The sequence below is a fragment of the Trachemys scripta genome, chromosome 16, assembly GCF_013100865.1.
Source record: "Trachemys scripta elegans isolate TJP31775 chromosome 16, CAS_Tse_1.0, whole genome shotgun sequence".
In the NCBI taxonomy this organism is placed as follows: domain Eukaryota; kingdom Metazoa; phylum Chordata; order Testudines; family Emydidae; genus Trachemys; species Trachemys scripta.
The window spans coordinates 3,917,312-3,937,447 of record NC_048313.1 but is presented as its reverse complement, the minus strand read 5'-3'; the positions used below and the strand labels follow the sequence as shown (position 1 = coordinate 3,937,447).

Here is a 20,136-nt window from a genome sequence, read left to right as displayed (position 1 = left end):
CGAACTATAGAGACGGGTAGGGGAGAGGCCATGAAGGGCCTTGAGAATGAACACAAGCAGCTTATGTTTGATGCAATGGAGAAGGGGGAGTCAGTGGAAGGATGCAACTCTCCCAAACCCTTCATTCCCCACCTGCTTGGGTGTCTTTGTCGGTCCAAGCACTGGGCAGGCCTGCTCTGTGGACCACAACCCGACAGACTGTGTGTTAAACCAATGCTCAGATCCCAAAGACGCCCTGCTCCGTGCCTGGCGAGTTAGCAACTCAAACACGCGAGTGGTGTCAGGGTTATTGGAAGTTAGCAGCACTGCTCTGTCCACAAGCTCCCCTCTATGTAAGAGCAAGGACTGGCCAGCCCGCTGAAATAGAGTGATCAGCTGTCCTTCAAATCCGTGGAGAACTCCAGACTTCCCAGCATATCCTGGAACGCTAGCATCTCTCTCCAATTCTACGGCCTCCTTTCCCTTGATTACGTGCAAATCGCCGTTTTGTGATCAAGTTACATGCACCCAATGCACACTAGTTAAGTGGTTCGTGATGCAATGCCCGTTACCTTTGGGAGACATCTGGGCCGTCCATGGGCCGAACCAGAGTGGCGTTGCAACCACATGTACTAGGTCACAATGCCAATCAAATCTGACCTGCTCACCCCTCTGTCTCCATCTTCAGAGGGACGATGGATGGGCTAAACCCAAGTGGCACTAAAGCTACGTGCACCAGGCCGCAATACCCAGGGGAGGGTGCCGGGCTCAACGCTGCAAGACATGGGAACTGCTGCTGTCCAGGGTGAGTGCAGGGCAGGCCCCTTTCTCCCCCCAGCCAGGGGGCCGCATTACCAAGCGGGGAGCTCAAATGGAATCGGGGTCTGGAAAAGTTTGGGAATCAATGTAGTTCAGGACTAATGACTGCCGAGGGGAAACTGGATTGGGATGAAGATGCCGGAGGGGGGAGGGAGGAAGCTTGGATTCAACAGCTTGATCCGCAAGGCGAGTTCTCCATTTGTCGGTGCTCTGTTCCAGCTTTAGGCCAGAACCTAGGGCGGGACCCACTGTGTCAGACAGTAGGCCTCCGTGCTTGTGGATCACTGTCTGCAGTCATTCGATCCTGCCTCAAGATGCTGTGACGTACTGGAGAGGAACCCAAAGTTTAAAAGCTGGAGCAAATACGATCCCTCCTCCTTGTCTCTGTTGGCACCACCCTCCTCTTTGGCCCAGCACATCTGCTGAAGCAGCACACCCATTTACACAGCAGAAGGCCTGCATGTGTCCAGCCTGCAGCTGGCTCCCCCGCAACCAGATGTTCCCTCCTCTCAGAAGCAGCCTGCTGAGAAGAGGTTTAGTTACGGACAGCTTTTAGGATCATGCAGACAGGGGTCCATCTCTTCCCCACTCCCAGTGCACAACGCACAGCGTCTGTTTGCTACAGCTGTCAGATCTGCGGGAATGGCCTGGAGTCCAGCTAGCACTCCCGGAATAAAAGCAAGGGTCGATTCAGCTGAAGTCAGTGAACTATCCATAAGGAACAGAGCCCACTGATCCTGACCACGTGTACCCCGGCAACTCCAGTTCCAGGCTACACACCTAGACACACACACACACACACCAGTCCTAACCTGCAGCCCATCTGGGCTCTCTGTGCACAGAATTGTACCCCCATTCCTGACTAGCAGTACCAAGGGCTTTTCTTAGGAAGCCACTTGTGGTCTGACCGTTGGGTCAACCTATAGAGTGGCCCTGTATGGGGAAAAACAGGCGCCATGCTGGGACCACTAATCTAGATTTCATTTACGATCTAGCAGGAGCTCAACTAACGCACTGACCCACTGCCTCTCCCCATGTATCTGTCGCGAAAGCACTTGAAACAACACACAAAGAATTTGAGGGAAGGAGCCCTCCTCCCCCCTGAAACACACTCTCCAGAAAGGAGGACAGCAAAGGGGAGAGAGACTGACTTACCGACCACTCGGGATGGAGCAAAACATCTGTCAGCTCGATGACCAGGGTGTAGGGAGGCTGGTAGTATGGTTCTTTCAGGGGGTCTGGAAGCAGCTTTGGGCTGGTGGGCTCTATAATCATCTGCAGGAAAGAGACCCAGGAAGCCAGAGTAAAGGAGTTACAGGTGCACGAGGAAGCCAGATAAGATGGAGCTTGGAGCAGCAGGGCAGAAGAGCATGGCTATCCGGCACATTGCATTAACATGCATGGGCGAGATACAGAATTCCTGCATCATGGATATCGTTCATTTCATCTCTACATCAAGCCCCATGAGCTGTACAAAAAGCCCCCTCCACTGGCACTTCCTCCTTCCTGGAAAGGGTTTCGTTCCCAAAATGCTATTCTCATGCCCCTGAATACCTGAGTGTTACTGACAGGTGGCAGAGGAAGGGGCAGTTTCAATCCAGATCTAAACATCTGCTGCTCTCTTTCTTCCCTGCTCTCCTCGACCCCCTCCCCACGCTGACCTCGTAACCTATCGGCTTTGGAAAAAATGCTTGCGACTCCCAGTTGTTATACCAGGCTTCTGTTTAATCAGAGGGAACAGGAGAACACCGTTAACACCTCATTACAGCTTGCCTCAAAAACTAATGAGGGAGATTTCAGAGAACACAGACCCCCTCCCAACCTGGTATAGTCTTCCCTATCTGTGTCCCCCTGAAACCAAGGCTTTGTCAACATTGGAAACTGAGCAACAAAACTTGTGTGGTTCAGGGAGGTGGGGAAAAACCACTCTCCCCGAACGACAAAAGTTTTGCTGACGAAAAACGCCGATGTGAACAGTGCTTTGTCAGCAGGGGCACTCTAAAATGAGGTCTAAAACGGTCCTCCGCTATCCATTCGTGCCTGGCAGCGGCCTCTCCGCCTTCCCTGCGAAGACGGCTCAAGAAGCTCGAAGCGTTAACAAGAACGTGAGTTCCTAACGAGAGCAAAGCTGCTGATGTGAAGAGATTTTTAGCTGCCACGGTGTAAGGGACAGGCCACGGTTCAGGTTGGCGAGTTTCTGCCCTGGAATAGCTGATGAGATTCACAACACAGAGAGCTCGACACCTACACGTTCGGGGCAGCATCAACCGTTGTAGGGGGAAGAACACAGAAGCCTGGACGCTGATCTCGGCAAGACGAAGAGAAACCCTTTTTTTGAAGCTAGACCCATTTAGACTGGAAATAAGGCGCACGTTTTTAACCGGGAAGGTAACGAACCACCGGATCAACTTACCGATGGGTTGCGGCAAATTCTCCATCACTGGGAATTTTTAAATCAAGGTAGGATTTTTTTATTTTTATTTTTTAAAAAGCTCTCGCTCAAAAGGAATAATTAGAGGGAAGATCTCCGGCCGGTGCTATGCAGGAGGGCAGGCTATGATCACAGTGGGCCCTTCCGGCCTTGGAATCTACGAATTTTCAGTATGAGAACCGTCAGCCTAAACTTATTTCATTAATGGCTTGAGGTCTTCCTTAGGGGATGTCTACACAGCGACAGCTGTGCATGGGTTAGCCCGGCGGAGCTAGCTTGAACCAGCTAGCGGGGGGAAGAACAGCCAGGAAGCCAGGACAGTATAGGTGGTACAAGCCGGGCACGGACCCGGGGTACGAACTCTGCTCGTCTGCCTGGTCTGCTGCACTGTCTTCACTGTTATTGTTACCCATGGATTCAAACTACTTCAGGCTTCCCCTGTGGTAGGGGAGTATCAGGCCCCTCCCCCTTTTTTAACAGGAGGGAAACTGAGGCACAGAGGTGCTGAATGACATGCCCACGGTCACACCGAAGTCCGCGGCGAAGCAGGGAAACTGACCCAGATGCCCGAAGACCTAGGCTAGTGCCCTATCCCCTGGGGCCATCCTTCTTCTCAAGCCAAACTTCAAATGCCAGGGCCAGGTTAAATCCATGACAAGAAGAGACCCAGTTTTACAAATCGGAGGCAGCCTGAGGTCATTGTGAGCTCTTTGGAGCTGGGACTGTCTTTCATCACACGTTTGTACAGGGTGGCCCCCAATCTCCGTGCGGGCCTCTGTGTGTTATCAGAAGACAACTGATAAAGAACTGCCATAGACCTACCCGAATATCTGGAGAGGGGGATCTGTTTCCTAATCATAAGAGTTACATTTGGCTCAAGCCTGTGAAATTTACCCTGGTGTTGCTACCTGACTGGAGAGCCCAGGATCAGCCCTTCGAGGAGCTATTGAAGACCAGCTGCGGCAACTCACCTGCCTATAGTCTTTGAAATATTTATACGTCCTTCGGAGCTGCTGAACCACCACTGGATCTGCAAGAGAAGAGGAAGAGTTGCATGTAGCAGCAGCGTCTAGAGTGGGGAAAGTCTTCCCGCCACACATTGCAGCTAGCAGGGAAACGAATCTCGGCCTTGCTAGGGATCCTGAAAGGACCGTATGCAAATAGGCGAGGCAGGAGGGAGGATGCTTGGGGCATTAGAGCTGAGGTTCAGTTCCTAGCTCCCTGCAGATTTCCTGGGAGATCTTGCCCAAGTCACTTCATCAGCGGGCCTCAGTTTCCCACCTGCAAAATAGGGTTACTGCTCCTTTCCCTCACAAACCTGCTTTGCTCATTGATGATGGCAACACACAAAATACCCAGAGAGGCAGGTACAAGATAGAATTTAGCATTTCATTAACCGCGGATCCTTTTCGGGACACAAACTCTTCCAATTATACTTCCACCAAGGAGACTCTGCACAAGAAAACCAGCCCCAAAACTGGTGACGCTGTAAGAATTTACTGCAGCAAAGGGTCTGATTAGTTAAGTACCAACATCCTCATGTAGGAGCCTATTCATGTGAGCCAGCCCTGCCAGAGTCTACTCACCTCTTCCCCAGGCCAGCCAGCATGGGAGGTAGCATTTTCTGGACAGGGTTGCGGATTCGGCGTTCAGGACACCTGGGTTCTATTCCCAGCTCTAACACCAACCTGCTCTCTGACCAGAGACAAGTCCCTTCTCCTCTCTATGCCTCTATTTTCCAGCCCACCCCCTGTCTAGACTGTACGCTCTTTGGGGCAGGGTCTGTCTCCAAGGCTAGTGGCACAGCTGTACCGTCTCCCATGTAGCTGCTCTATCCCATTGGCACAATTAAACCACCCCCAACGAGTGGTGGTTACTACTCTGGGCCTGTGCAGCGCCCGGCACAACGGAGGCCCTGATCTCAGTTGATCTGTGCAGCGCTCGGCACAATGGGGGCCCTGATCTCAGTTGGTCCATGCAGCGCCTGGCACAACAGGGACCCTGATCTCAACTGGTCTGTGCAGCACCCGGCACAACGGTGCCCCAAGCAGCCATTTGTTTTGAGGCAGAAGATAGTTTTCCATCATCACCAAAAAGAGGGTTGGAAGGTAAATTCAGTGGGTGGGGGAGGCGGGTGACAGCAAGTAGAACTGGAAACTAGACTGGCAAAATGTTTGTGGCAATTTATGCGTTAAAATATACAGGTCTTCTGTTGCATCAGTGAGAGGTGGGGGCAAGTTACCCCAAACTATTTCATTCTTTAACTGGCAAACATAATTTAGGGATGAACGGAGAGTGAAAGGAGGGGAAGGGGAAGGAAGGTATATGCACAACAGTATAAGAACATAGTTTTTAGCTGCCAATCAGGGCCAAACTACTCAAGTGTCTAGAGATTTTGGGGAGGCCCCAAACTTGAGGCACTAAAGGGGATTCTCAGAAAACAAGGAGCAGCAGCCTTCTAAAAATCAGGCCCCTTCTCTTTAAGGGGTCAAGCTGGATACTCAAAAAAAACACCACCACCGAGACACCCAAAATCACTAGCCACGGTTGAAAATCTCAGCCCATATCTTTAAAAGGGAGGGAGGCTGCCCTAAATGAGATGCCAATGACAGCACTTCTTTTGGGGGCACTGAGGCTGTGTCTAGAAAGCAGAAGTCTAGGGAAAACACTCAGTGGTGCAGGAACAAAAATATACAACAGTGTGTTTCCAATCCTCCGCCATGCTAGCAGATGAAGTGTGGGCTGCTGTCTGGCAATCCGGACCATCTGATGCAGTTCTTGCATAGGCAGAAGCATCCTCCGCCCCTCCCAACGCACACAAGGAATGGATTTTTCAATTACGGGCCTCCTGTCTCTTCAGATGTTCCCATAAGCAGGGGTCAGGCTGTAGAGAGCGTGTGACTGAGTCCGCAGTCCCCACACCATCGCTGTTAACTATCCCTCTGAGATTACAGCTTTACCATCTTAGCGGCCAGGGTTATTCAAACAGAAACTGTAAGTTAATCAATCAAAGGCAGGCGCACTGAATGGGACATAATTTGCGGGCAATTGTTATGATAATGCAGACCGAGCAGCTGGGGCGGATGATGATGGGGCCGTTGAGAGCAGGATTCAGGTGTCAATTGCAGGCCCATACAGGGGAATCTGACCACGGCCAAGGCTGTGTTGGACTTTGACTGTCAAGATGCCACACTTTAAAAAACAAAACAAAACAAAACACACACCCTGGAAAAGTTAAACCATGGGGGAAAAAGATATTGTTTTAAACCCAAGTCTCATTTGCCGTTTACCGTCTACTGGCCTGGGATCATGTTTTAAACTTGGACTGTGTCCAATTGTCCCCTTCCCTCCCATGCGGAATATTACAGACCTGCAACACCAATTAATATTTTTTTGACGCGAACGTCACCCTTTTGAAAATTCTAGCATGCAGGGGAGACAGGACACCTGGGGTCTAGTTCCAGGTTTGAAACTGACCAGAGCTCAGAAACTGACCAGTTTCCAGGTCTGAAACTAACACACAACATTCTCCATGCCTGGCTTTCCCCTCTGTAACACAGGGAGGACAATAGCTTTGCAGCCTACAGCTGAAAAGCACGATAGAAGAGCTAAGTGACCTTAGGAAAACCAAGAACACATAATAGCTTTGGGGAGAGGGCGCTCAGCTCTATAGTGGAAAGTTTATCTGCCACATGTCTACAGGGGAGTAGGTACCCATTGTTTTAAACACAGGGGAGGTGAAGAAAAGGTCTGCAGTGTCTTGACAGATTATTCTAGGTCACATGATGGCTGGCGCATGGTGGTTAAACAATTATGTTAACCCCAACCCGTTCATCTTTAAATCTAAAAGGAAGAGCTCGGAGAATTAGCCAGAGATTTGGAGAGAGGAAAAGGGGGAGGGGGAGTCTTCTATTATGTCGGACAATGGGCCACTGACTGAAAAATGGCTTTTAATCTGGATGGAGCATATGCCAGGCCTGCTGAACGGAGCAGGTGAAAAGCGCTTCCTATCCCAGCTCACTCGCTCTCAGGGGTCCGCGGGCAGACAAAGCCCAGGCCCTGCCTCCTCCGTGTGTTTCTGTACGTGTTTGATCTGAAAGTGTTCCGCTCGCCGGACCTTCTGCCTTTGAAAGAGTTCAGCAAAGTTCCATCTGCCTCTGTTTTCCAGGCTCCTTTAGGGAGGGGGCAAAAGTAACAAAGGGTCTGATTCGCTGAGCACCCCGGTTCAACTCAGTGGGAGCACAACACCTCTGAAAGTCAGCCTCCCCCTCCCCCACCGCTTTGCTATTTTCCCTTACAAACTGTAGGACGAAGCAGGACGTATGCTTGAAACTTTCTCACTAAGATTCTGCATTATTGGGATCGGAATAAGGGCCGTAACCCCCCTTCTCTCGCACACACACACACACACCCCACTCCACAATCTGGCAGATCTTTGCCGTCTGGTAGGTGTATGCTCCTAAATGCTGTGAAACGAACAGACAAGGTGGGTGAAGTAGCATCTTTCACTGAAGTGGTTTTCAATCTTTTTTCATTTGAGGACCCCTAAAAAAATTCAAATGGAGGTGCGGACCCCTTTGGAAATCTTAGTCTGCAGAGCGCAGGTTGGAAATCACTGTTTGATTGGACCAACTTCTGCTGGTGAAAGAGACAAGCTTTCGAGTTTACACAGAGTTGGCTCTTTCACCAACAGAAGTTGGTTCAATAAAAGGATTACCTCGCCCACCTTGTCTCGCTAATATCCTGGGACCGACACGCTGCAAACGTCAAAGGAACAGTCAGCCTGCATGATTGAGAGGTGTGCTCCAACCTAAATAGGTCTACCCAATGGCATTGTGTTGATGCAGGTATTCAGAATAGTCAACGCACTGTAGGAAGAAAATCCAGAAACATGTGGGCTTTATCAGGGAGATATGGAAAGCTTTGCCTAGTAGGAAGCATGGGCGGTAGAGAGCTGGGGCCTAGGTGAATTGGGGGGGTCAGAGCCTGGTGGAGGGGGAGTCTACGGCTCCTTCAGCACGCCGATCCATGGAACAGATGAGCGAGCAGCTGTAGAACGATCTTAAGCAAGCGAAGGCACGCTGGACGGGACGAAGGTATGAGAGACCGCGCTGCGACAGGATGCTGTCAGAGCCTGACCTTTCCCCACCCCTCTGACCCCCTTGGGGCTCTCTGTCCTGAAATCTGCCCCTGCTCTTTGCTCATCAAGTGGAACAGGCGAAGAAGGGCGGCATCTGGAAAGCCTATGGCTCCCGGCCCTTGGGGACAGACATACTACAGCGCCACGTTTCCCCCTCCCCTTCATTCAATGTCACATCAGTTTCCCACTCTGCTCCCCCCACAGTGATGCCCAGGGATGGGTAGGGACGGGAGAATTGTTAACCCTCCCATCCCAGCACAAGTCCTGCCTGACCTTCTGCCCTCGACAAGAGACTCACACACGCTGTTTATGCACCCGTACATCTGCTCTGGAGAAGCAACTCAAACACTGGCCCTTTCACTCAGCTGATTAGAATTGTAAAGTAACTTTATTTCTTGATTTTTTTTCCCCCTAGGGGGAGTTGAGCATGTTACGCTTATTACTGCTCACTCACTATCCAGCTTAAACACATTAAAGAATTAACATATTTATAATCCAGCTTTCCATCTACCGAGCTGCTCTCCTCCCACATTTCTCTGCCACCTAAATCCAAAAAGTGGTAAGGACATTTGTGCTTCCAGGCAGCCGAAGTGAAGAGTTTAAATCCTCGGTCGGGCTGGGATTTTACCAGATGGGTTTCCAACAATATCACAGTGAAATAATTCTATAGCTTGTATAACCAAGCGGGGTGTGAAAACTGCCCTGAATGTAGCATTGGAAGTAGTAGCAAAACACAGACTCAACGTGGGGGGGCGGAGGGGGGAAGATATCTGTAAACCTGATCGGAAAGGCAACTTTCCCACTGACCGGCCGAGGTTTGAACGGAGCGCTGTGTTTGTGCTGCCAGAGTGATCAAAACTGCCCCTCCACTCACCAGGAGTCCTCTTCTGTGGTACCAAAACTTATGCCCGCTTTCAACAATTGGATAGGGTGGAGGGGAAGAGATGAGGCGAGATTACACGGGACTGATTTTGCGGCCCATATAGTTTCATCAAGTTTAAGGCCAGAAGAGACCAACTGATCATCTAGTCGGACCTCACATATAGCACAGGACATTCACAGATGCCCCTATAGTAAGTCAATGACAGCTTGCACCGAAAGAATTTCTGTCCTCAGGAAACTAAACTGAGTCGCAGGGAGAGAACAGGAGAGGCTGAAGTGCCACCAATGCCCGAGGCTTCTGCAGTGGCAGGGAATTGATTAGGTGAAGCAGGCCCAGATGATCCCAGCCAGAGCCCAATCAATAACCCCAAAGTCCCTCCCAAACTGATCCGGGGGGGGGGGGGGGGGAATTCCTTCCTGACCCCGAATCTGGCAAACAGTTTGACCCTGAGCAGGAGAATGAGAAGCACCAGCCAGGCAGCTAAGAGAGGATTCTCTGCATGACCTCAGAGCATGGTCCAGCACATCCCAGCAATGACCAGTCTCTGATCTCAGGAGGAAGGTGAAAAACACCCTCTGCATCCAAGAAAAACGGTGCACTGGTGAACAAATTCCTTCCCGACTCCGCTGCAGGTAAGCGGCTGAAGCCCTAAAGCATGAGATTTGATTATAGTCACTTAGCACCTGCCGCTCTGCATCAAGTTATCAGCACGTCATGGGCAATGCAAGCAGTCCTGTTCTCCCCATGCCCGTGAAGGAAAGGGATGAACAAGAGGACGCAGATTTCCCGGATTCTAAGGCCAGAATTTCTGACACTGCTACAATCTCCCAGCCCAGCCCTTTTCCATGGTTTCAAAATGGTACTCCCATTCCACAATGGCAGAGGCAGGGAAGATGGGGTGAGATTACAAGTGACTGATTTTGGAGCCCATATGATCATTTGGTTTACGGATCACTCTGAACAGCAGGGAGCACACCTCCCCCTTCAGGTTTGGAAAACTCCTGGCCCATTCTTGGGCACAACTGGACACAAATATTGGAACTAACACCTTGATCGGTGGATTCTGGGGTGGTTCTATTAAGTTAGTAGGTTACTGAGTTCAAATATACATCTAAAAGTAAAAGACGAATGCTGAACACGTCTCTGTTGAGGATTTTTGGTCCCATGAAGATGGACCTCTTATAAGCTTCCTAAAAAGCACTGGCTGGCATTTCTGAGCGTTTAATTTGTGGAGGTTCAAGGGGTCAAACCGTTCATTCTTTGGTGGGTGGGAAATTGTGCCTGGGTTATAGATCACCGTATGCCTCACATTAGCAGAGAGTTCAGGTGGGAGTTTTACGTGATCTTTGCTAGTGAATTTCAGATGTTAAAAAATGGTGAGAGCTTTACCGATAGACATCGTCATCGTGGCCTTTGAGGCACCCGGCCCTCCTCATATGATCCCACAATGCGGATTTGTTTGCAGCTGGCCGCTGAGCGGGCCCTGTGCAATGGAGACCTGAGTGAATATTGAGCTCATCTTCTGCAGTCAGGAGGGCTCTTGGCTCATTCTCAGCTCCCCTCTGGAAGAGCCCACAGTCCAGGTCAATTGGGAGGTTTGGGGGGAACCCGGGCCCGCCCTCTACTCTGGGTTCCAGCCCAAGGCCCTATGGACTGCAGCTGTCTATAGTGCCTCCTGTAACATGCATGACAGCTACAACTCCCTGGGCTACTTTCCCATGGCCTCCTCCAAACACCTTCCTTATTCTCACCACAGGACCTTCCTCCTGGTGTCTGATAACGCTTGTGCTCCTCAGTCCTCCAGCAGCACACTCTCAGCTCCTTGCACCTCTTGCTCCCCGCTCCTCACACTCGCACCACAAACTGAAGTGAGCTCCTTTTTAAAACCCAGGTGCCCTGATTAGCCTGCCTTAATTGATTCCAGAAGCTGCTTCTTAATTGATTCCAGGTGTCCTAATTAGCCTGCCTGCCTTAGCTGGTTCTAGCAGGTTCCTGATTACTCTAGTGCAGCCCCTGCTCTGGTCACTCAGGGAACAGAAAACTACTCATCCAGTGACCAGTATATTTGCCCTCTACCTGACTCCTGTACCCCACTGGTCTGGGTCTGTCACACAGTGCTAACTATAGACTGCCAAACCCTCTGGGGTGTGCACATATTCATTTGTGGTCATAAACCTTGTTGGACCAGACCCTTCCATTGGAAAAAACACCCCTACATCCTTCACAAGGAAACGTTTTCCATAAGAAATCCACGTGCAGATGACAAAAGTAGTCCACAGGAAATAGTTTCGCTTCCCAGTTGACCGAAGCCCTCACCACGGACTGTTTTCACCCTTTGCTCTCCATCACCTCGCTTTGAAGGCTCCAGTGGGAGTTCTTTGTTTCCATCCCCGCTGCCCGAAGTGTGGGCTAGTGGCTAGAGGAGGGGATTAGGAAAACTACTGCTACAGTGAATCAGTGTCAGGCTTGGGCCAGTCACGCAACATCTCTGTGGTTTGGTTTATCCATCCATACAATGGGAACAACTACATGTCTTCCAGGGGATTAAAGGGGAATCGTCATATGCCCTCCAGAACACAGCCCACAACAGAAGATGGCACCATGTTTTCAGGAAGGAAGAAGGGAGAGAAACTGGGAAACGGCAGCTCAGCACTCTCAGTTTGATCCGGTACTTTAAGCCAACTTCCCAATGGATTCACTGAGTCCAGAGCCACTTCACAGCCAGTCCCACTCCCCAGACAGGTTACTGTAGAGTCCCTTACTTTCATCATTCATGAACAACAGCACTAAGAAGCATCGAGCCCAGATGTGCTTCTCTGTCTAGGAGAAAAGTTTAAATGCGGTGTCTACTGGCAAATCCAAGAGCACTCCACCGGCACAAACATCCATCTCTTAGCACAGTGCTAGGCACCGAGTAAAAACCCAGCTCGCGCGGCGCAGAATTCAGAAGCACAAACGTGTTTATCCAAAGCGAGTCGCTTTCCTGCTTGGGGAGAGTGGGAGGCTTTGGGAAGGCAGGTAGCGCAGCCAAGTCTGAGAAGTCTCCTTGAGGGCAGCTGCCACAGGGGGATAGCGCTGGATGAGTAAAGAAAACAAAGGGCAAATGTCTCTCTCCCTGCACCTGCCAGCTCTCTCGGCTTTTAAAACTGGCCATCTTTCCAACCTGAAGCAGAAGGGCCTTTCTGTTCCATCTCACACTGACTTCCCAATGACCAGTGAGTTGCCCTGTTTATCAAGAGAACCATCTGCGCTACCGAGCTCACATTTGCAGGAGCGACATGTATTTCCCCCTGCCCCACACACACCCCTCCACCAGCTCCTCTTCCATGTCTGTCTGCCAAGGGCACACGGGGAGGAAGCAGCCCAAAGCACTGAGCCAACTTAGAACCAGGTTTGGGGCTTTACTCACCATTATCAAATTCGTCTGGGATCTGTAGGGAAAGAAAAGAGATGTGGCTGGTTATTCTTCTTTTCCTGACTCCACTACATTACACAGCATGGCTAGAGACACCCTCACAGTCATTTGCCTAATTAAGAGAAAGATTAATCTCTAAACATATGAATATTCAGATACATCTGTTGGCTGGGGTGCAGCTGTCAGCCCTCTCCCCCTTACCCAAACGCTAGCATTGATAGCATGTTCAACTCGGAGGACTTGTACCCACGGCAGGCATTGCACTCCGGCAAGGCCAACTGGACCTGCTCCCTCGGGGCTGGGGGAGGGGATGAAACCTCCTGACATCAGTTAATTACATCAGCTTTTTGTCTAAGACAAGAGGACCAAGCTGAGATGTCTGACAACCAGGAAGGCCTTAACTGTTGGCACGTTTCATATATGAGCAGCACGTTTATTGCAACAAGACGATTCAATGCAACATATCACAATGGCTATAAAGAATATTGCAGATCCCATGACCCTTTGCTAAGAACAGCTGAAACCGTACCAGGCAAGGACAGAAAACTGAATATCTGATAGAGAAAAAAATACAGGAACAAATCCCATTCTTATTTACGCCCTGACCAACTCCACTGAAACTGATGTGCCTAGACTGCGTCAACCCGATGCGCCCGTCGCTCAGGGGAACTTTGACTTTGAACTCCACTGGGGTAGAGGAAGAGCCGTCTTCATGGGAGCGATGCAGGTCACCTGGGTTCAAATCCTGGCTCTGCCACAGACTTTGGGTAGGTCACAACCTCTCTGCATCTCAATTCCCACATCTGTTAAGTCAGGAATATAAGCCACTCCCGCCCTTCGTCTATGTCGACTGGAAGCTCTTTGGGCACAAGCGACTGTAACCGCGTCTATACCGTGCCCAGCACAACAGGGTCCTGATCTCAATTGTATTATGGTAGTGCCTACAGGCTGCAAGTAATAAATGTTCCTTTACTACATGAAACGTCAAAGCTGTCTGAATCATCACAGTTCTTTTACAAAGAAGGGCATATCTTTGGGGGGGGGGGAGGGGGAATTAGCTAAAATACAGTTACATACAAAATCCTTATCTGGTGATGTTCCCAAGAGACAGGAAAAGCAGCTCACCATTAGAATTCATTAGGAAGGCAGAAGGACTTTCAAAGTTGCTCTAAGCGGCTCTATAGTAGTAATACAAACAGAAAGCTGGAGAAGGAATTGGGGGGGGAGGGGAAGAGGTGTTTCCTGAGGTGCCTTCATTTACTACCCAGCAGGAAGCCAGTGTGACAACTGATCAACGTTGATGAGGATGGAGAGATTTGAGAGGTTTATCACACTTCTACTTGATCAAGGTGTGTTTGAACTAATCACTGTAACCGTTCTCTTTTCACGTTCTACAATTTGGTCCAATTTCTGGGTTGGTCAGGCTAGGTTTGAGGAGATGCAAACGAGTTCAGACATCACCACCTCTGAACCCTGGCTCATTGTAGAGCAGGGGTAGGCAAACTTTTTGGTCCGAGGGCCACATCTGGGTATGGAAATTGTATGGCAGGCTATGAATGCCCATGAAATTGGGGTTTGGGTACCCGAGAGGGTGAGAGCACTGGCTGGGGGTGCGGTCCCTGGGTGGGGCCAGAAATGAGGGGTTCAGGGTGCGGGAGGGGGCGCCAGGCTGGGGCACAGGAGGGGAGGGCTATGGCTGGGTGTGCAGGCTCTGAGGTGGGACTCAGGATGAGGGGTTTGGGGTGCAGGAGGGTGCTCCGGGCTGGGATCGAGGGGTTCGGAGGGCAGGAGGGGGATCAGGGCTGGAGCAGGGGGTTGGGGCATGGGAGGGGCTCAGCGGTGTAGGCTTACTTCAAGCAGCTCCCGGAAGTAGCAGCACGTCCCCCATCCGGCTCCTAGGCGGAGGCGCAGCCAGGCAGCTCTGCACGCTGCCCTGTCCGCAGGCACCGCCCCTGCAGCTCCCATTGGCCACAGTTCTCGGCCAATGAGCCCCCTGGCTGCCCGTATGCGTAGGCGCTGGAGGACAGACATGCTGCTGCTTCCGCGAGCTGCATGAAGCCGCGGCACGTACACGCGGAGCGACCCCGATCCCACTTCCCAGCTGGAGCACAGGAGCGGGGCAAGCCCCAGACCCTGTTCTCCAGTGGGAGCTCAGGGGCCGGATTAACTTGGCTGGTGGGCTGGATGTGTCCCATGGGCCGTAGTTTGCCCACCCCTGCTGTAGAGGATACACAGGTTGTGAACCCAATAAATCAATGCATTTCCATTGTACAGTCTTTTGGGTGGCAGGGACAATCTTGCTGTTGTATCTGCACAGCGCCTGGCACAAGGCAGTCTTGCTCATTGCTGGGGGAGAGGGCGCCTCTAGACATTACTGCAATGCAAAGAATGATAATAATGCACTTGGATGAATAAGAGGTGCTTGGTATTATAAGAAAAGGGCAGTCGCTACCCAGGCTCTTGCCTGGAGACGATCCCTAGATAAAGTTCCAAGGACCCTAGGCCCATCTTTAACTGTCTGTTTCCCACTGAGGCTAATGTGACATCCATCAGGTTAGTTGCTTATGCCTGCATTGAGCAACTGGACCCCCGCCCCCCACCATAGGTAAGTTTGCCCCCACCGGGCAGTACTTCTTGTACCTTCCAGGAGTTGGAGGTGAAATATCCCCTCTGCATATTAGACTGCATGGCCCTGTAGTTGTGTTTACAGGATGCAATCAGGCGAGGATTTGCTGGCCAAATGACCCAGCCAGTGTCCAGGGTCCAATTACCTAAGTTGTGTGCTAGGGTCCAGACCAAGAAGGGGAAGAGGCGTGCAAGTGCCTCCAAAGCTGCTCCAGCCTTAAGGTTGAAGGGAATCAACCCTTTAACACTTCCTCTGTTGCCCGAATCGGATTATGAGCTCTTGGGTGTCGGGACTGTCACGTTCTGTGTTTTGTAGAACGTGGAGTATATTTTACAGAGCTCGGCACTTGAGAAAGTCACAAGACGCTCTCATCATTCTCAAGCTGTTTCCTTGCCGCCTGCTGTGGGCCAGAAGCTCGGCTGTTCCGCTTCTAACCCTAGTCACATCACACAGATGGGTTTCTTTTGTAGCTGACAGTATATTTACTCTTCTGGGCAGCAGCAAGTAGTCACTGGCCAGTCAGTCACCAGAACCGAACCCAGCTGGCCTAGACAGACTTTGTTGGCAGAAGGAAGCTGTGGTACGCTCTTCCCCTCAACAGCACACACACAGAGGCGGTTTTCCAAAAGGAGCTACTGCTGCTGCTCAAAATAAAGTCTGCTATCTCCTGTTCTGTGGCCGGGCTCTGTGTTTTCAGGTGGCTCTCTCACCATAATCTCCCGAGCGTCACACACTAATGAATGGAAGGTCCGTTCCCTTTCACGCCCTTACTCCTGAGAGAGTAAGTAGGCACCTACATGTCTACCCGGTGCTCTTTCTGAATCAGCGCCATCTCTCCAACTGCACACACCTATCCCCGCCAACCACTGCTAGGACCAGTTTCAGGGGCTGCAGGTCACCCGGCTGCCAGGATGAAAGGGATGGTGGCTACCGGGTTGTGAATTCCATCTCCCCACCCGCACTGTCCTCTGGTCCAGCTACAAGGATATGGTGTCAAGCTGTCTCCTGCTGGCGCCCTGGCCCAGATATGCCCGTAACAGGGACAGGTGGGAAACCTGTACAGCAAGCAAAGGGTACAATTCCCCACTGGGCAGGTAATCCTGTGGCAGGATGTTAAATGCGGGACAGTGAGAGATTTCTTCTTCTTCACACTACTCCTGCCGAGTCCTACTAATGCATCTCTAGGCTAGTCAGCAGGGTGGTCCTCCCTAAGCATTTCTGCTTCTAAATGGCATCTCAGTCTAGGATAAGAGCAACCCCAGGCCATGTGGCACCGTAAACCCCCCAAATAACTGCACCGGTCTTTAATCACAGAGCATGTGTGTGCGTGAAGTGAGTGTGCTGCTGAAAGAGGAGAAGCCTGAGGTCCAGTGGCCAGGCTTTTCGGAGGAGGCTGTGTGACCGTATCTCACTTCAGAAAACATACCTCAGTCAAGAGTAGCTGGAAAACCAGTTCAAGATATGGATAGCATACACAAAGGCCTAACTGAGCCTGTTTAATCCCCATTTGAAACTGTCCAAGACGGCAAGAGAATGGAAAGGGTACCTCCGACCTCAGCCTCAACTGAGCAGAGTTCATTCCCACAGAAAGCTCGGCAAGGGCCGACCGGCTGGTGTTAACTCCACAGTGCCACCTAACGAGGAAAGGAGCCTGAGAAAGCAGCGAGTTCAGAAAGTAACCCAACAAGTGAGAACTGGGTGGCAGAAGAAAGCAAGTCTGACGCTTCTTTAACTGGGAGCTCTTCCTTCCAGACTGCACGTCCATCAGCAGCGCTGGGAACCCCGTTACGGATCCCTAGAACTTGCTAACCAACCCGCTCCATGTCATGGATGATATCGATCACATGCTCTCTCTGTACATGATAATGCGATCATTTTATAAACACGTGGCTCACAAAACAACCATTCCTGAGGTCTCTTGCTGTGGACAGTGCAGAGCTGACAACACTGAATGAAAGAGGTCAGGGGAAAGAAGCAGGAACAAAACAAAAACAGGTTATTGCTCGACTCTGCGTCAGGAAGCCAAATGCTCAGTTACGACAGGAGTCAGCCTGAATTTTTTAAAACAGGCTCTATTTTAAAGGGCGGGAGAGCAAGTTAGCAAAGCCAACATGATACCCATGAGTCAGACCCCCTAAGGGACGAGGACGAATGTTTGTGGGGGGGCGTCCCCTGGATTTCCAACATCCCACTGGTGGGAGAACCAGGGAGATAAGATAATTTTGACCGGCTGCCTTTGGCTGGCCTCCCACCAGTCAGGAAAAAGCAAATCCAATCAAACGTTTTTATTTAGACTCACATCGAAGAGGTCAAATAGTAACCGGATTTATACAACTGCTTAAGTGAAGACAACATCCCCTCAGGATGCAATTCCCCTGGTGTGAATGTGAGCACTACATCGGCCATTCCACTGAAAAGAAACCAAGTCCCTCTCATCCTAATCCCTCTCCCCTGTTTAATGCACGTCCAGATCAGGAGGATGAAAAGAACGGACAGCTGACCCTCTCAAGGGCCATGGAAGGAAGTGGCCCCCACAGCAGCTGTCAGGAGAAAAAAAACGATGTTCATTTCCCAGAGAGCTTTGCAGCACCGTCACCTGAGCCATGAACATAACGAGGTTTAAATTACTGTACCAATTACTAAAGTGAGGTGGCAGCAACAGGAAGTCACCTGAAATCACAAAATTCTCTTGAGTATTAATAGATAAAGCCCAAGCTTGGCTGGATAATGGTCTACTGGGGTAAGGAGATGGTTTAAACCTGAATAAAAGGAAAATCTAACAGATTACAGCTCAAACTGCGTGCTGCCAGCATGTATCTGAGGTCAGAAACACCCCCCCACTTCCCCCACACACCCACCAAGGAAATTCCACCCAAGTTAATACACGCCCACAGGGCCCCCAAGGGATGAGTGAAGCAGGCAGCCAGGTGAGCTCTCTACTAGCGGTCAAACACAAAAGTCTCCTGCTTTGTAGCACTGAAATTCTGGCTTTCCACCTCTCAGTGCCACTCTGCCAAAATTAAGATTTGCCAGAATCACCCTCATCCATTGACCAGCTGTTGCAGATACAGAATTCAGAAACCTAGGGAATATGCCAGGGTGGGGAGGCCTTGACATCTGGAAACCTGGAGTTACAATGAGGCGGGTGCTTCTCTCCAGCACATTCGCTGCTGTGACTTCATTTGCAAGATGGAAACCCGTTCACGAGAAACACGACTAGGATCCACCAACTCATTTCACAAGAGGAGGACCAATGAAAGGTCAAATGAAGCGGGCAGGACGTGAGCCAACAATCCCTAAGTAAAAGGCACGGCATCCAGCCATTACCGCTACCGAAGGCCTCCTTCTATCAGATCCTTGATAAGTTTACAGGTGTATCCGGCCAAGATTTCAATAACGAACAGGCTGCCCATTCAAACCACATAAAGTGTCCCCAGCCTTATATAAAATAAGGGTCTGAATTTGTTGTGCTGTGAGCTCATGCTATTCCTTCTCACCTATTGTCCGGAGGACAGCTTTATGCCTTCGCTGCAGCAGAACTATATGTAGCGATGACTGAAGGCTGTAGCGCAAGTTCAATAAAAGGAAAAGAAACTGGAAACACATGGTGGAAGGAAAAGTGCTAAGGAATTTATTCTGCACTATCCGGAAATACTTTTAGAATGCATCAGTCAACCAGGAATCCTGCAGATCCCTTATTTAGCAAATCGATGGGACGCCCTTCAGGCATACATAGATTATCTTCTTTTTAAATTCTTATTTTTACTATTACATTTTTCAAAATATTAACTCCGAAACTTAAGTCTGGAACTGCATTTGCTTCAAGATAGATTTTTATTCCACATTCATCACTGTAGCATCAGAGCACTTTCCAGTCGCACATTAACCAACCTGACTAGAGCTGGGTAGATAATGGATTTTTTGGTTTGCTGGCAATCCAAAAAAATCATTTCACATCACACTGAAAGACAACATTTTTGGTGAATCAAAAAGTAAAAAAAAAAAGTAAGTTTTGGGTTGAATGAAATTTTAGTTGTTTTGATTAAATGATAAAAGTTGCTCAATTAACAAAATAATATTAAAGTCAGTTTCCAAACAAAAAGTTGTTTTGAACTGGGGAAAAACAACATTTTGCTTTGAAATTTTCAAAATTAAATGCTTTTTTCTTGGAATTTTTTTTTTAAAACAATTTGGCAAAATCGCCACAAATTCACAGTGTTCTGTAGTCACCGTGTCTGCATTTTTTTGCTGAGAAAAGATTCAGTCCAACAAATACACCCAGTTTTAGATGACTCACATCCATACAAGCTTACAGATGGGAGGGATAGCTCAGTGGTTTGAGCACTGGCCTGCTAAACCCAGGGCCACTTAGGGATCAGGGGCAAAATCAGTACTTGGTCCTGCTAGTGAAGGGAGGGGGCTGGACTCAATGACCTTTCAGGGTCCCTTCCAGTTCTATGAGATAGGATATCTCCATTAATTTAATTTAAATTTAACACAGCGTATGGCCCAGCTGCACTAACCCCCCCCCCCAAAATTTAACAGTTAGAACCATATAGCTACCACCTAGACTAACACCTTTAGATTCGTGGAGGATGACATATTGGGGTCAAGGCAATATAGTTTATATAGCTAAGATACCCTTACCTCCCTCAGAAGAGAGAGAGAGAGAGAGAGAGAGAGAGAGAGTGTGTGTGTACACAAGCTAAACACACCGCTCTTCTAAGAGCATTTCACCCTACCTACACAACACTGTAACCCTACTGGACTACAATTAGATTTCAATGTGGTTCAGATCTGGTTTAAAGTCAGCATGGAAAAGGTTTTTCATAGGTGAGGGCGG

The 20,136-nt window shown here is 49.9% G+C and overlaps 1 protein-coding gene across 1 annotated transcript in view; it reads right to left on the bottom strand.

Moving 5' to 3' along the window:
- Positions 1-20,136, bottom strand: part of TIMM50 (translocase of inner mitochondrial membrane 50) — a 41,325-nt gene that overhangs the window by 11,218 nt on the left and 9,971 nt on the right. The window contains exons 3-5 of the mRNA XM_034792285.1: positions 12,662-12,683; positions 4,201-4,259; positions 1,954-2,073 (exon numbers count right to left, since the gene is read on the bottom strand). Of these exons, the coding sequence (XP_034648176.1) occupies positions 1,954-2,073; positions 4,201-4,259; positions 12,662-12,683 (201 nt within the window). The remainder of the gene's footprint in view (positions 1-1,953; positions 2,074-4,200; positions 4,260-12,661; positions 12,684-20,136) is intronic.